Here is a 17,051-nt window from a genome sequence, read left to right as displayed (position 1 = left end):
AAAACCATTGATGATCAATCTTGACAGAACTAAGAGCTTATGACAATTCAATCAAAAAAAAAGAGAGAAAGCGAACCAAAAAAAGCAACAAATAAACGTAGATACAAATATCAACACAAGATTCAGGTCTGTAACTAACTAGGCCAAATAAAACCATCCAAACTCAGCTACACATAGCAAATATCACTACCGGCTAACACCCGAGGACAACCTCGTATCTCTCCGAACATCAAAAAACCGGGAAGGGAAGCCACCGGACTACAACAGATGCATTCTCTCCACACAGGACTGCATCAGCCATCGGTTGAGAGGCTCCCCGCACCCGACAAAGCACCCAGTGTTCCCATTCTCTGTAAAGAACGGGAACCTAAACACGTTGAGCAGGTCTTGCACGGCCTGCCTCACCATCGAGGCCCCAGTGACCCTGCTCCGTCTCCCCCAGCCGGTCACAATGTCAATCCGGCCGGGGCAGACCCCAGACGCGAGCATTTCCTTGCGAAACCATGCTAGAGTTCTCGATAGTGCAGTCACAGCAGTTCCATCAGACATCACGTGGAGGTTTATCAGCCAATAACACGAACTCTTCTGCCTTAGTGCGTCTGGATAGACATTCCTCTGCGCTGCAACTTCCCACACGGTGCCGGCTTCCTCCTTTAGCCCTGTCTTGTGGAAGAAATCGATCACAGCATCCACAAGTCCGCGTTTACTCTCCCTGTCTTCACTGTGCATCATGTCGAGGAAGTTGCTGACATGGTCGCGGACGTTCTGCCCATCCGGCCCTGGAGCAGGCATGGAGAGCAAGAACGTGTGCGCCGGGTGGCCAGATGCGGTCATGAGGTCACAACAAAACGACATGTCGTATGGCGTTTGAGCGTCTGTACAGCAACTGAGGAGCAGAGTGTAGGTCTGAAGAGAAGGATTCAGACCCAGGCTCACCATGCTCTGAAGCAAGTCGTATGCATCGCGGAGGCGGTGTACCCTGAGGAAAGCACTGAGAAGAGAATTGCAAGTTGGAACATTAGGGCATAGTCCCGCAGAAAGCATAGCTCGGTACCACTCCCAAGCCTTCTCAACGTTGCCAGATTTTCCCCACAAGTCGACGAGAAGGCCATAGACAGGCTCGTCGGGGATCCAGTTCTTTCTTTTCATCTCTGCAAAAACAGCCTCGGCTTCATCAAGATGGCCACAATGGCCAAGAACCTCCATAATGATACTGTAAGTCACTTTGTCGGGCTCGAAGCCAGCACTCTGCATGTCACGATAAAGCTGTAACGAGCTCTGGTAATTCCTAGCTTTCGCGTGTAAAGCAATCATGATATTGTAGGTCACCAGGTTAGGCACACAGCCCTGACTAACCATCTCACAGAACAGTTTGTGGGCGGCAGTCAAATGGCCAGCCTTCCCGAGGCAATTAATGATCACGCTGTAAGTAAACGTATCAGGAGAGAGTCCAGCTTCTTGCATCCGCTGGTACAAATTAATTGCAACATCGAGATAACCTGATTTCGCATGGATGTCAATGAGCGTACAGTAAGTAACACGATCAGGTTCACAGCCCACCTTTTGCATCTCATTAAAAACTCCCATGGCTTCGTTCAAGTAATTAGCTCTGCCATAACTGTGAATGAGACGATTATATGTAACAATATTCGGCTTACATCCATCACTGATCATCTGGCTGAGCAATTTGTTGATGGCACCAAACTCTCTGGCACGGCCAAGGATACCAACCATAGTTGTATATGTGTGCCCGTCGTGCTTGAATCCAGGCCTCTGTTTTAGCCAGTAGAAAAACCCAAGAGCCACTCTATAATCCTTAAGCTGCTTAAGTATTTGATTTGCCTGGTAAGGATCCACTGCACAATTGAGCTTCTGAAGAGCTTCCTCTGAAGCAGGGCTCCATTTCGATTGATGCAAAATGCGACATACACTTTCAACAACCGAAAAGTTCCTAGCGCCTGGGGCTTCTCCAGTCATAACTTTACCCTGTCTCATTGCCCTAGTAAACCCGTCCAAGTTGTTATCGCAAAATTTCCCCTCCGGCTGTTGAGTGTTTGGCGTGTAACGGCTTGAATAAGATCTTGATTTTTGAGGAATTGGCATTTTCCTATCACGGGGATCAGAGGAGAGCCCGCGACTTTCTACAAAATTTCTTGATGCGTTATTTGATTCCTTGGCTGCCCCCTCTACTCCTGATTTATGAGTTTTGCCTTTAGCCCCTTCAGGGACGTTCGAACCATACACCGGTACAGCATTGGGCTTTACGGATACTTTGTCTTTCCTAGAACTATTGATATTTTTCGGAGGTCTGATACTAGAAACTTGTTTCGTGCGTTCAAGCACAGAGTTAGAGAGTGGGGAGACTCTTGCACTCCCATCTGTCAACGGGATTCTATAATTTACTAAATCAGATAGAAGACCAACGGCAGCCATACCTGCCATAACAAACTGTTCTGCTATAGGAGGTGATGAAGAAAGCATGTCATTTGCGTCGGTGTCTTCTGCATAACTAACAGAGCTTGCTCTTTCAGTTTTGTGGGACACTGCTACTCCTTTTGACAGCGAGCCATCATCCTTTCTTCTAATATTCACTTCTTTTACTGAATCGGCTGGAGTCAGTGAACCTACTGCAACTGAAGTTTTTGCCAACAACGAGGATGAGGCTTGCAAGTGTTGCACGTTTCCTCTCAGAGACCTTCTCGAAATACAAGTCTCATCATCCGAGCAAGTGCATGAACTTCCATCCGCCGAGCTACACCTTTGTCCTAGGAAAAAGGTTCTAGCAGTCTGGGACAAGTTACCAAGATGCTTTGCTCGGATCATTGTCTGCGAATTAGGGCAAAATACACCGTGAATTTCATATCACTTACTCATATGTCTGAACGAATAAGATACAAAACACGGAGAAGTCCATACAGAAAACAGTTATTCATTCAAGAAGATTGCATCAAAATCACTACAATGCATCTTGAAAGAAAATGATAACCAAAACCATTAAAATGAGAAGAGCAGCCCTTATCTGGAACGGAACTGAAGTGCAATCACATTAACCAACCAATATAATACAACTATGTAGTCATAAACAAAATAATTAAGAAGTTGAAAATCTTGTGCTGCCTTCTTAGAGAAGAGGCCAAAGGAAGAGGACTGGCAACTTTTCCATGCTGGAATATCAAAGATGGTTCACTGTACTATTATGCATCCAAATAATCAGATTTATTTATACTATCAAAAAGTTTATAAATCAAGCATCCGTAGAGAGAGCAAGTTGTGAAAAGCAACATACCATTAGGCCAATCCGATACATACACACAGCTAATGAAAATCTACCCACTCTAGATTGAGTCCAATACACTTATTCAAGTAATCCCTTGCATTTTATCTTAACCAAATTAGACAACTGAGATAGCCAATATTTCATGCTAACATGAAATATTATGAAATTCCCAGTTCTCAATTAACTGATGCCAAAGGCTAATACAAAGTGAATTGAATCATTCCCAATTTTCCACCCAAGAAACAACAACCAAATAGGCTAAAGTATATGCTTTGGAAAACGGCACTTCACAAATATAAACAATGCAAAAGAGCTCAAATTGAAGACTATTTAGCTACAGTAACCAGAAAATGGCTTCTACAAATCATTATTCCACACAAGTTACAACCTTTACCGAATATAATCAAACAACGAGTATATTGCTCACTCTACAGCACTAAAAACCACCAAGAACGGAACTTTTAACTAACACAACCCAAAATCACAGCACTGATACACGGAAGAACCAAAACATTGAAAAAAAAACACAATCACTGAATTGGAGAATCAAAACCAACATAAACCCACATTACATTAAATAACAAAAGAACAAAGAAACTCCTCACAATATGAGAAACCCACCATTAAAACCGAGAAACAAACTCAAAGATGCAAACTTTAACATTCCAAACAAAGCAAAAAAGTCAATGAATGAGAAAAGGAAAACTTACCCAATAGCAGTGTTCTCTAAAGCCCAGAAGAATCAAACCCACCACCCAACACTAAAGAGTAGGGGAAGAAATCAAGAATCAAACATTTTAATCAAGAGAAAAAAATTTAATGAAAACATAAGAAGGGTTAAATAAGGCGGCTGCTCAGTGTTTTTTCTCATGGCCTTTGTGACCTACTGAGTTTCCTTGCAATTTGGGACGCACTGTGACTGTCACCTTTTCCTCTTCTTTTTCCTTTTTTTAATTTACTTTATTTGTCCCTTTCAGTTTACATTATAAGATTTATTTAATTTGCTGATATTTTTCTAGAGTGTGAAGAATTCAATGATTTCAATAGTGCCACGTCATCGGCTTCACGGTTTGTTTGCGGTCGGAGCTTTTTAAGCTATCAAATATCAAATATTAATTTTAATAATTCATTTTTATTGTGATTTTTGGCTTAATTTTAGGATTCTGACTTTGGCAATCTAAGGGGATTTTATACTGTGCGGTAGTTGTTTTGACTCTGCTGTGCGCGTGAGATGCGGTTGACCGTGTTTATGCGCACGAATAAATATTTTACTGAAATTCGAGAATATGGAGTAATTTTTTTTATCACTAGATACTAGTGCAAAAATTCACATTGGGTAACCCAAGAAAAGAATTTTAATTTGGCTCTAGTTTATATTAGTTAAGAAGCTGATTAAATGGTAATTGTGTGATTTGTAGAAATTTTTATCTATTTTAGATGAATTGATTTCTTGTGGAACAATCCACTTATTCAAACCCTGAAAAGTAAAAGATCCGCGGATTTAGATTAATTTATATATACGAGAATAATACACAGTAGTAATAAATACTAAATCGTCGGAATTTCGAGTTGTTGAGGAATTTGCTAACCATATTCTCCAAATTATAATAGTCTATTGTGAGTAATCATGCTAGCCACTATCCTACTTATGCAATACAAATTAAATATTTTGAGGTATTTGAGTGTAAATTCATAATTTTTTTTACCAAATTATGGTTTTGTATACTAATTTTAAAATTCATTTGTAAATTATCAAACTATCCATTTTATTCTAATTTTAAGCTAAGGTGACTTAATATAAAACCATAATTTAGCAAATAAAATTATTTGATTTATAATAAGATAGTGTTTCGCTACCTAAAACATGATAACGATTTGGTTGATGTAAGATAATGTGGCGTATTCGCATGAGTAAGTCATCAAGCTATGTAGAGCCAAAATCTTGATCGAACACAGGAAACAAAATTAATAGTTTGGTTATAAAATCAGGACAAAACAAAGTTCAATAATTATCAGACAAATTTTAAAGCTAGTATGCAGAAACAAAAAATTGACTCAAATTTTGAAATATACAGCCAAATGTTGCATGCATTAGGTGCTTCCAGTTCCAAATAATTAGTTCAAAAATGTAAAACAATAATTCAGTAATTTACCAGCAAATTTTAAGCAGGCAAAATAAAAATGACTAAGATTTAAGTTTATACAGCCAAATGTCGCCTGCATGATTCCACTTCCAAATAATTAGTTGTGAAAAATGCAGTACTACTAAAATAATATAGTATAATACCATGAAAACGTCTACTGCAAAATTGTGAGAAATATATGTACGATTTATAGTTAACGTGTGTAAGATGCTTGCTCTTAATAGGCGGGTATTATAGTATAGTCATTTATTTTAACCAAAATAACGATATAAGAAAATGATCTTTTATACAAATTGCTGAAATATCATTTGGCAGTAAAAAAAATGGATTCATATATCCTCAAGGTGAATTTTATTAATTCGAAAAGTAATAGTTTTGGGAGGTGACAAACCAAAATATTCTAGAGTATAACGTGAATTATACATTTGCAATAGAATGAGTGGATAATCGTGGACCCCCAAATACCACATAAAAAAATTAACGTGACCTAAGCCACACCATCAAGTCATCAACAAAAATCTGATTTTTTAGGTGAAACATCTAATTTTAACATTAATTACTACTTTATTACAAATAGAAGAGAGATTTCATCTTCTATTCTAACATCACTAGCACATAAATGTGTACATTACTCATTCAGTACACACATTTTGTGTTAGTAATGTTAGAACAGAAAACAAAAAATAAGAGCAACACAAATTCATATTTGGAGTAAAGAACAAATCCAGCTAAAGTTCAAATAACAAAAGATAATAATATAATGATCTCAAAATGAAAATATTCAGCAATTAATCAATGGAGGCGAAACAAAATATATGAAATTTCTATGTTTGTATCCTCTCCTCATTATATCAACATTCTAGCCGGAGTTTCTCTTACCTCACATAGTCGAAATAAGCAGCAGAAATAATGATTAAAATACATTGCTGCCACCATCGAAATAAATGATAATTTCAACTTCTCTAATATACCGTTGCGCGTGTAAAAGAATCGTTATGCGTACCATTTGTTCAGAAGTTCCAAAAGAAGAACTGCAGCTGAGTCCTTCGCCTTCTTCACACTCGGCATCGGATCACCAATGCATTCATCAGTCCATCCTTTATCAGACGTATTAACGCGTACAGAAAATGTAAATCTTTTCGCATGTGCCGGACCACCCTCATTTATACACCTACAGAAAAGAAATTTGGTTAGGTACTTGCCCAATATGTGAGCTGTTACAATAAAAAAGTCCGGACTTGTATTGAGATGCTTTACTTGTATAGGGGCATCGGCCAATTTCTGCGTAGACATATATCGTTCAGGGTCTGTCTTGTAAAAGTCTGGTTCCCATTTTTCTTCTCTTTACAGTCGTCATCCTCTGCGCTCTTTATGGCATCGGCCATCTCCTTCTCCTTCAGTGCCTCGAGAGCATTTCGAGCAGCTAATTTTTGTGCCATTTTCTTTTGGGGGTTGTGAGCAACCCCGACCTGAACACCATCAACGAATACTTCCACAGTAGCCAGGTTCCCACTTCGGGTGGCTTTATATTCCAGACCCTCAGCTTGTTGTTGGCATCTTTCTTGTAATTCTCTGACAGGGTGCATGGGGAGCGTTTCTGGGGTAACCATTGGGTCCAACAAGGGTTGAAAAACCTATTCATCAATCGAAGAGATTTCAAGTTCAGTACGCAAACTTCGAAACAGATTGTGGCTCAATAAAAGGCGTTCTATATGAGATGCGAGAAAATAAAGAATCAGACCTTCCAGACGAGTGCAGTGTTACATCCAGCGTCAAGAAAGATAGCCCCAGCAATTGATTCTACAATGTCACCGAGAACTTTAGGAGCTTTACAGTCCCCTAAGCCAAAAGAGTTAAACCCGGGTTTTGAAAGTTCAACCTGGACCTCTTTCACAAAATCTCGAATCTGAAAATGCAACAAAATAAAGACAATGGATGTTTAGAAGATGATACAATGTGCATAACTTAAACCAGTAAGTAAACAGCTTAAAAGGAAACAGTAAGTGCCTGTTTTTCAAGTGCACTTGATCCATGACGAAGATGTAAGTGAAGGTTATGTTTAACAGCCACACGAGCGAAATTCTCATTATTCACAGCAGCAGCTCGCAAATCTGTGAGGCGTCCAGGAGGTAAATCTGTGTATGTGAAGAATAGATGCCTTGTGATAAGGTGATCCAGCACTGCATCACCAACAAATTCTAATCGTTGATAACAAGATACTCCTGAAGATGGACGCGATGCATGGGTTATAGCTTCTACCAACAAGCCCTTATCACTGAATTGCATACTCAAGGCCTTTCCAAGTGCATCAAAATCAACAGTTCTCAGTATATTTTCGGGAACGGAACTCGGCATAACTGAGTAATTTATCTCTTTCAAATCAAAATCTATATCAATTCCCGTCCATCTCATAAGGTGGTTGGCGGCATGCTTTCCACCTTCTACGTAATATACACCAATAAGCGCTTCCACAACATCTGCCAGTGTTTTTCCAGACAGCACACGATATGAGCTAGAGTCACTCTCAAGTTCCCCATCTTCCATTTCATCTTCATATTCATCATCGTGCTTTCTCCTGAAACTACCATCAGAATTAACTTCTTCATAAAAAAATGACGATGAGTCTTCCTTGGTGTCTTCATCAAAAACAGGGAGCACTCCAGGCGCAGCCCATCTAGATGGAGCAAAGCGATCTGCCTGAATGTACGACTGAAGCCCTTTCACCAGTGCATACTGATAAAGTACAATGTTGCTTACCATTTGTTGCCTCATTCTAGTAAGCTGACCTTCGTGTTTCTGAGGATATTTTAAAAAAAGAAATCTACTAACTACCCATTTTAAATAAGCATCTCCCAATAGCTCTGCTCGTTCATAGCAGAAAGTCTCTTGACATGATGCTGCGGTCAAAGCCTCCAGGATCTGAAAACAGAAGGCAGAAACATCAGCTATAATGCTAAAGAATAATAAAAGATGGAGTATTCATTATGATGGATAGAACCTTTATCGCGGGAACAGGATAATTAATAATATCCTTAAGCTGTACTGCAAGCAGCATGCTTTCAATCCTTCTCATAATTGATGGCAATCTTTGAGCACCCCTAACTAGCGATCCAGGAAGTGGATGCACAAAACAAAGCTCGGGAGGGAGAAAAACATAATATATCTTCTCATGGATATCTTCAGATTGACCCTCAGGACCTAAAACACAAAGTTCAGTGTTTCATCCGATATCATCACAGAACGATCAGTGTAACAAGACACACTCAAATTTAATTCAAAGAGCATACCCTCTGAGTGTTCAAATCGTGGAGATAAAAGATTCTTGCAATAGGAAACACCACGGGCTCTTACTAGAGGTTGCTGCTTATATGTTAAATCTACTCCGTACCTACAATTTGATTGGTTTTAATAACCAAGAACACCATATTGCAAGTGCAGAAGAGAAGCTAGATGAACCATCCAGGAATTCTAATAGTTGATGACAATACATCAAAAAACAAGCCCAGAGACTCTCCACATACAACTATTTATAGTATAACATAGTATTTAAAAAAATATGCTGGTAAGAAACAAAATCTGCAGGATAGTAGAAATACACTAAACAATACATGAAGCAAAGTTTATTGACTTATTCTCGTCTTATTGGCAAGCGAGAAAAGAATCCCTTCTTCTCTCAACCCAACCAATCCCACCAGGACCACCAGGATGACAACCATGAGAGTTAGTATGGACAAAAAATGTATTTAAACAAATTTACAACGGCAAGAGTACGTACTTTTGCTTATAATAATCAGCATAAGAACTGTACTCCAGAGGACCAAGGTAGCCTTCTTTCCTTGGAAATGAGTTCTCTGCAGTCATATCATAGCGTACAGAATCAACATAGAACCTCTTTCCAGAGTGAGCAGCAGTCACAATTTTTCCAACCAGATCTTCTGCTTTTATATAGGAATCTGCCATCATCAACTTGCCTTCTCCTAAATCAACTTGGTGTAGCAAATCAGTATCATTTCTTTTAGGTGCTAACCCAGATGCTTTTACAACGTCAAACTGGGCAACAGCTCCTCTAATACCATAAGTAGGGTGGCATTTCTGCTCAAAGGCCATGCTGTTTCTTAATTTTCCAAATCCATATTCCCTCCTATCCCCACCTAGAGTTCGTTCATTGGTGCCTAGGTAAACATCTGGCCTAGCTCTCTGAAGGGGATTGTTCCAGGCTTCAGTCTTTGTAACAGTCTGAATTAGATCCCAGTCAATCTCATTCACTGCATCTTCAGATCTACTTCCAGTCAAGGGAACAAATAAATATGCCTTTGCTGTGTCCCACGGGGTATTTGAGGGATCAACATCCACATCCAATACAATGCTCATCAATCTTACATGAAAGCTCTTGAGCGATTCCAGCTACATAAAACAAAGATCAATCTTCTTCACAAGCTCTACTATCATAAACAAATGACAAACAATTCGAATTGAAATAAAATGATAAATGCACCTGAGTTTCTCTGATATCTATAAGCCCTTTATAATCAAGAGATGCCTTTGTTACTAAAGACCGAGCTATAAATAAATCCATTGACATTGATAGTACCTGTAAGTATGAGCAAGCACATTAAGAACCTTGTTTTGCAACTCAACAAAGATTTAAAAAGGAAAGTAAAATACCTCTGAATCCAATTCATTGCCAAACAATATTGCAAAGTCGGAAACCAGAGTTAAGAGTGGATCTTTGGAGAAGCCAATGTTTTCACATTTGACAGAATACATGTAAAGATGAAACAACTTTGAGTCATCACAGCTCCTCCCTGACAATACCCATTCTCCCTGCAGAGAAAAACGGTGAACATGTGCTTGTAAGATCATAGCTAATAGTCGAGCATTAGTTGCAAAAATAATGCACATAATACAGTATTTATACAAAAAAATGGAGCTGAAACTACAGATAACCTCAGGTTTATGCAATACCCTAAGTGAACTGGTCCCCTTTTCGGTCGGAAGACTACACATCGTATTTCACAAATGGAATTTATTCCATTACTTTGAGTTTTACATTAAAGTATGCAAATTTAAGCAAGTAAACGATAACCAAAGGTATCGAGGTGGGATTATGCATTTAGCCAGAAGGGAAAAGTATTACCAATATTTGTCACCTTTGACCCTAATACACAAGACACAAAAAAGTGTGTATAAAGTTCACAAAACTCATGCATTATGTTTCAAAACAAAAGGAAGTTGGATGTAACAGAAAGAAAAATCAAGGAACCAACCCTGAGAATGTCAGCTACTCCTTCAGGGTAAAATTCTCTATGCCTAGCAGTTCCAGGAAGAGGATCCCCGTCATCATTTTGTTCAACTTTATCAGCTTCTCCCTTCATTCCCTTGTCTGGCAATAGCATATCAGTGAATGCTCCCATCTCATGGAGTTTCTTGCAAGCAGCCAAACAAACAGCCTGCAAATTTTGCAGTCTAAGATTCATATATTTCTCACACACTTAGACAGTTATAAATGATAGTGATGCATGAAAAATGCCTGTTGTGCAAGACGCATTGATTTGCATGGAGGTCCCTCCAGTTTCTCAAATGGTGCATTACAGGGAAGCTGGAGCTTGCAAGAGTACTCAGTAGGGCTTCCAGGTTTTTCATGGCGCTCCATTATAAACTCTGGATGGAGAATCGAATATCTGCAATAAAGAAAACAGTTAAAGTAAGAGTTTAAGAAGTAACAGGTAGAGAAAAGGAGAAAACAATGAAAGAGAGTGACAAACCTGTCACTGGGCAGCTGAGAGCAGTAGAAATGGATCAGCCCTACTGCAGAATTTAAACTAACAACAGCACCAGTGGACTCTACTTGGTACACTGCACCAGCTATATCCTCAGCAGAATTTATGCTGCCATTATCCTTGAGATGACTGATATCAGTCCTCTCAATGGCTTCTCTGCGCAAAGTCTCCTCACTATTCCTAGCATTCTTTAGGAAGGCCATATGGGACAGATTTCCCCTACAAATGGATCAGTAACATAAACTAAGCAATTTAAAGTATCTCTTAAAAGTGTGAGAGCAGGCATTAAAATCACATATCAAGTTATCAACCATGTTACCTCTCAACCATCAAGATGTAGTCAGAACCAGGTTTTCTGGCACGGCCTCTAGATTGAATATATGCCAATACAGTTTTGGCAAGATCAAAGCGAATGACAACATTGCACTGCCGAATATCAAGTCCCTCCTCAGCAACACTAGTGGCAACTAAAACAGTTACCTGGATAAAATTCACATAGCAAACAATTTAATGAGATAGGGTTAAGGCATCTGAGGGGATCACATGTGTCCAACATACCCGTCCATCTCTGAATCGGGCAATAGTATCTTGCATCTGGCTGGTTCGCATTTCTTGACTGTTGTTGTGCCCAATCAAACTTGCAGATTTGACAAAACTCAATGATGGGAGCTCTGCAAAAACCTATATGCACAAACAGACAAATGATTACGTGAAGACAACTGCATGCAAAAACCAAAGTGGTGAATCTGTACTTTGTTACCTTAGGAAGAACCAAGGCAGTCACAACACGTTCAACAAAGATTATAGCACGAAAATCATCTGTATGCTGATACTTGAGAAGTATTTTGATCAATGACTGCACTTTTGGAGTCACTTTTCCATCAGCAACAGCAGCTCCAATAATCACATCAACATGCTCTCCGCCAGATACAACTACCATGAACACATACTAGACTTTAAATCCAACAAAAATTCAGGAGGGAATAGGATATAAGCAACACTGAACCAAAAATAATAAGCTATATGCTTCTGATGATACATTAGCACCATCAAACTTGAGAAAGAAAAAAAAGTAAATCAAACTGAGCAAGAGGATATAAGCAACATATGAACCCAAAAAAACAAGCATATAGTCACACTTCTGATGATACTTTAGCACCATCAAGTTTGAGAAAACAAGCAAATCAAATTTAGTGTTGCTTGACATGTACATGTCATGAATAAAATCTTAGCTCAAAGATTTCTAATGCTGCACAATATAGTGACAAAACCCTGCTATCGTCGATCTGACTAATTATCGATGTCCTACTATCCTAGAAATTAACAAAGAACAACCATTTTTTACTAGTCATTTAACTTTAATAGATTTCATTCTGCAAGAAGACTAGATACCCTCAAAGAAAAGATCTTGTTTGATTTACTAGATATATAGACAAGCAAAACTAGAAAGCCTTAAGCAGGACTACTAACTAAATCTTTACCGCTGACCATATTGATTATTTAGACAAAGAAGACTAACAAGAAACAACATTAACAACTAGGGAAGGTTACAAAGGTAAGCATGTAAAATTTTATCTCAACATAAAACTGTTATCATTGATGCAAGTATGCAACTATGATAAAATCTGTCAATGGATAGGTATAACTCTAAGAAACAATCTTGCAGTCAGACCTGGACTTAGTTGAGACTCAGAGATCAGGTAGCATATATCGTGTACTTCATACACGATTGTAAGTGTCGTTTCTCTTTGCAATATTACGCTTGAATGCTTGATAATATGAATCATCAATAAGTGAGACAACTAAGACTTAGTTGAGACTCAGAGATCACGTAGTATCGTGTACCGCATACACGATTGTAAGTGCCATTTCTCTTTGCAATATTATGCTTGAATGCTTGATAATGTGAATCATCAATAAGTGAGACAACTAATGATACTTTGTATGACCACGAAGTAGAAGCACTTACCACTATTGTTGGTAAGTTCTCCTTCCTCTAGTTCTTCAGGTCCATTCTCATCTGCAGGGCCATTATTTGTTTCAGCCTCTCTAGTATCACTCTCCAAAATAGCTCCTTCAGACAACTGACATTGTAGAAGAGAAACAACTTTGTCTAGATACAATTCCTGGAACTTGACGTCAAGCTGATAATTTGCCCTCTCATCATTCTGCAAAGCAGTTAAAAATCCTTGTGCAACCTGTAAAAGGGGCAAGCATCACTAAAATATAATATATAGCATAATTTGTTCATTTAATGCCCCACATCGAGTGAACAAAGGAAGTTCAAACAGTTAGTAAATGGGTCTTATGGACTCTTTTGCAACTAGAAGTCAGAAAGAAAATTACTGGAACCAAATGTATGTTCTAAACTTGCATATAGATCAGAAATGTTGTAATTCCATGAAGAGCATAAAAAGAATCTGATGATGAGTCGTCATCTCACCTTATAAGCACACCACTGTCCAAGTTCACCAAGTGCATAGTTGATGGCCCTCAACTTCTGTATTAAATTAGCAGCACCATCACTTTCAGTCCTTTCAGAGACACCATAAACTTGGCGCAGCTCTTCCTTAGCTCCAGCATCCCTGGCTCCCATAAACTGCCATTTACTTCTTCTGGAGCTTGAACGAGCAGCTTCTTCGACAGTCTGTTCCATTTGTTTTATTTGCTCATGGAGTGACCACAAACTGGCAGCCTTATCATACTCCACTACCACTTCTGAAGGCATTGGCACATGTTTTGCCAACTCCTCACGGTCCTTAATTGTACAAACCACAGAATCTAGCTTACTTTCTAGATTCCGAATCTTTACTGCACAATCAACTTGACTAGAAACACCTGAATCATACATAATCAGTTTAGGGTTCAAGAAATAAACCAACAGAAATAATTAAGCAATTGGCCCATGTTTCCCAGTGATAATATACATGCTGCATCAAGCTTATAAAGCCGAAAGTTCCTCAAAAACCAAATCTTGAGAAAATGGTAATACTTTTATAAAAATAAAGATCAAAAAGGCCCCCCCAAAACCTGCATAAGACTGCCTGACACTCAACAAGGCTGACTAGACCAGTTCTGGAAGCTCCACCTAGGAGGCTAGGACAATTTCTGCTGTGCACAGCAGTAGATAATTAATATAATGAATCATAACACACCAGAAAATTACCCTTCAAGTTTACAGGAGATGCAGTCATCCCAAAAACTGATGGCCTCTTCTCCTTTTGTGTTGTATGATAGAACTCTGACATCACCAAAGAGTAAGGATGTTTCTTCACAGCATGATGACACTCGTCCAAAATAAGGAGATTGATGGCTTCCATTTTCACTATACTATGCCTTAGAATGTTCAGAAGAATTTGAGCCGTCATCACTAAGACCTGCGTTGAGCAACAGTACGCATGAAAAAAGTTGTGTCCGTCTTTCTAAAGTAATTAACATGCATTTCTTATAGTAGTATCAAACATGAGGAAGGCTCTGAAAGCTTTGCGTGTTGTCCTGACACAACAGGGAGAGTTATGAGTTCTCTATGATTTTACTATCCCTTTCTAAACAAATATACCTACTCATCAATGAGACAATGGCTCCTCAAAACACTTGACAACTATTGATAAGGAAGTTAACAAGATTTATGGTGAACAAATCAATATTCAGAGGTGTGGCATAATCCTGAATACTGTAACACAAGGATCAGAAAGTTAATTGTAGTATACGTGAGTCTTACATCATAGTGGTCCTTCCCAAATAGCTCTTATCTTATTAATTGTTATTCATCTACCATATTCACTTCAACTGTAATGAGTAATAACATGAGGAAACCATAACATTTTAAATTTGAATGAGCCTTTCACAACATACTCTGCACCTTCCAAATTTCCAATATTATTCTATAAGAAGGTTTGGAATAACTCCATAAGGAAGACTCTTGAAATGACTATCATAACAACTTGTTCAAGTTACATTAGAATAGTTGTTTGACTCAAAATACCTGTTTGCTTTCAAATTCACGCAGCCATCTTCTTGCATCCCAGAAATCTTGACCCATTTCACCACAGTAATGGCCGACTTGAAAACCTGTACGCTCACGGATTACCTCAGCTTGCTGCAGTTTAATCAAACAAAGACTTAATCTGTGTGGAAATTAACAATGATAATAGCTTAAATTCTCAAATGATGGCCCATAAAATTATACCTGATAAACAAGAGGTACTTTAGGCACCAAAAAAACAGCTAGCATTTTCTTATTTTGTTTTTGCAATTCAGCACTGATGCTTTTCATAAGGAGAACAGCAATCAGTGTTTTTCCTGCACCTGTTTCAAGGAAGGCAATTGTATTTCTCTTCTTTGCCTGGTCTAGGACATCCAACTGGTATTGGCGAGCTTGCTCCTCAGGAGGTTTCTCGGTCGGCTGCTCTGGTTTCGTCTCATCTGAACACCCCGAATATTTGTTGTTTTTCTGAGCATTTGCTTTCTCATCTCTATTTTTACATGCTTCCCAAGAACCAGTTCGAAAAACCAATTCATTAGTTAATTTTTCCCTCTCCCAGTAACCCCTTGCTTCCCTGTGGTCTCTGTCCTTCCAGTTACCTGCACCATGGCGTTCTTTCCTCCTGACTTGGTCTCTCAGCTGCCCATCACTCTCCATATCATCCCAACCACGTTGTCTCTTCCTTCTGGGAGCCCTATCCCAAATTTTCCTCTCCATTGGATCTCTTCCACGAACCTTTTTGTCACGCCTTTGCTCAGAACCATTAACTTCATGAGACCTTTTACCAAGGTTAGTTTTGTCATTCTTTGAGCTGTTGCTACTAACCACCAGACTTTGTCCATTGCCATTATTAACAGCATTCTTAGACGGTGATCGTTGATCCTGCACACACACTTGCGGGGCAGGAGAAGTATGAGTTCCATTGCTGATACCATTCGCGGGAGTATGATTAACCATGTCCGTGCCACCATTCTTTATGCTGTCAAGAATCTGATCAATTCCCCCAAAAAAACCAGGATCCGTGCAGCCTCCGGAGTGTGGTTCAGTGCCAGGAACTGAATTGGTTGTACCAGGTCCAAAATCAACAAAGTAATCGTCACACGACACATCCTCGCAGGCATCTAACCAGTACGAAGGTCGGCCATCGGCAACGAGACTACGAGCATTAGCCGGACTCCCAGCCTCCTCTCCCATTCCTCCACCAAACTGCTTACAACTTACTAAATAATCAACTATAACCAATACAAAAGTAAGTGTCACTGCTTGATTACCTAGTTCCTTTTTTGTTATACGAAATACAGCACATAATTGTCAATAAAAAGCCCTTTAACTACTAAATCAAACACCAATAAACACAAGCACAACAATTAAACAGTATAAACGACTTAATTTAATAAGAAAGCATCAAAAACCCTAGTCGAAAGCAGTAAGGAGCAACAACTCCGAGGTTCGGTTCCAAGGGCGGCGAGAGAGTTTTAGAAAGAGAAAGAGCGAGTTAGAGAGAGGGGAGAAAGCAGATAAGCGTGAAATAGACCGTATGAAGCACGCGAAGAGAGCAAGTAGGCAGCAAAGGAGATTGTGTGATTCGAAGATTCCTTCCACCACCGGTCTATCTTACGCCACTCTGCTATCTCTTCTCTTCTCTTTTTCCATCCAACACCTCAAATCCCTAATTCTCTTCACGCCCCTGATTCCGAATTTGTTCCGACAATAAATATTCCTATTTCTTTATTATACTAGGGTTGACCCAATTTCAGAACTTTCCCCTTTTTTATTACATTTTTTATCAATTTTTAAAATTATGCATGCTTATTAGGGTATAGATACTCGAAATCTTCAAGTCTAATTTGATTCTAATTAGTATT

At 39.0% G+C, this 17,051-nt stretch overlaps 2 protein-coding genes across 2 annotated transcripts; both read right to left on the bottom strand.

The window, feature by feature from the left end:
- Positions 1 to 83: 83 nt before the first annotated feature.
- Positions 84 to 4,241, bottom strand: LOC125213704 (pentatricopeptide repeat-containing protein At1g74750-like). The gene is made up of 2 exons (XM_048114389.1): positions 3,988 to 4,241; positions 84 to 2,826 (listed from the first exon to the last, which is right to left on the bottom strand). The coding sequence occupies exon 2, from the start codon at positions 2,821 to 2,823 to the stop codon at positions 259 to 261; it is 2,565 nt and encodes an 854-aa protein (XP_047970346.1). The 5' UTR covers positions 2,824 to 2,826; positions 3,988 to 4,241; the 3' UTR covers positions 84 to 258.
- Positions 4,242 to 6,161: 1,920 nt separating this feature from the next.
- Positions 6,162 to 16,899, bottom strand: LOC125211796 (endoribonuclease Dicer homolog 1). The gene is made up of 20 exons (XM_048111730.1): positions 15,391 to 16,899; positions 15,187 to 15,300; positions 14,368 to 14,578; positions 13,645 to 14,039; positions 13,171 to 13,399; positions 11,962 to 12,134; positions 11,760 to 11,882; positions 11,521 to 11,681; positions 11,187 to 11,420; positions 10,952 to 11,102; positions 10,689 to 10,871; positions 10,087 to 10,245; positions 9,917 to 10,012; positions 9,197 to 9,825; positions 8,709 to 8,809; positions 8,420 to 8,619; positions 7,429 to 8,340; positions 7,163 to 7,327; positions 6,679 to 7,055; positions 6,162 to 6,592 (listed from the first exon to the last, which is right to left on the bottom strand). The coding sequence occupies exons 1-20, from the start codon at positions 16,378 to 16,380 to the stop codon at positions 6,415 to 6,417; spliced, it is 5,781 nt and encodes a 1,926-aa protein (XP_047967687.1). The 5' UTR covers positions 16,381 to 16,899; the 3' UTR covers positions 6,162 to 6,414.
- Between the last annotated feature and the right edge of the window lie 152 nt (positions 16,900 to 17,051).

The sequence above is a fragment of the Salvia hispanica genome, chromosome 3, assembly GCF_023119035.1.
Source record: "Salvia hispanica cultivar TCC Black 2014 chromosome 3, UniMelb_Shisp_WGS_1.0, whole genome shotgun sequence".
Classification (NCBI taxonomy): domain Eukaryota; kingdom Viridiplantae; phylum Streptophyta; class Magnoliopsida; order Lamiales; family Lamiaceae; genus Salvia; species Salvia hispanica.
The sequence above is the reverse complement of the archived record's forward strand: the minus strand, read 5'-3'. Positions and strand labels throughout refer to the sequence as shown.

Coding starts and splice junctions, on each gene's coding strand:
- LOC125213704 (XM_048114389.1), bottom strand. CDS start 2,823: ATGATCCGAGCAAAGCATCTTGGTAACTTGTCCCAGACTGCTAGAACC.
- LOC125211796 (XM_048111730.1), bottom strand. CDS start 16,380: ATGGGAGAGGAGGCTGGGAGTCCGGCTAATGCTCGTAGTCTCGTTGCC. Junction 14,040..14,367: donor ATCTCCTGTAAACTTGAAGG/GTAATTTTCTGG, acceptor TGTATGATTCAG/GTGTTTCTAGTCAAGTTGAT. Junction 11,103..11,186: donor TCTCAGCTGCCCAGTGACAG/GTTTGTCACTCT, acceptor TCTTTATTGCAG/ATATTCGATTCTCCATCCAG.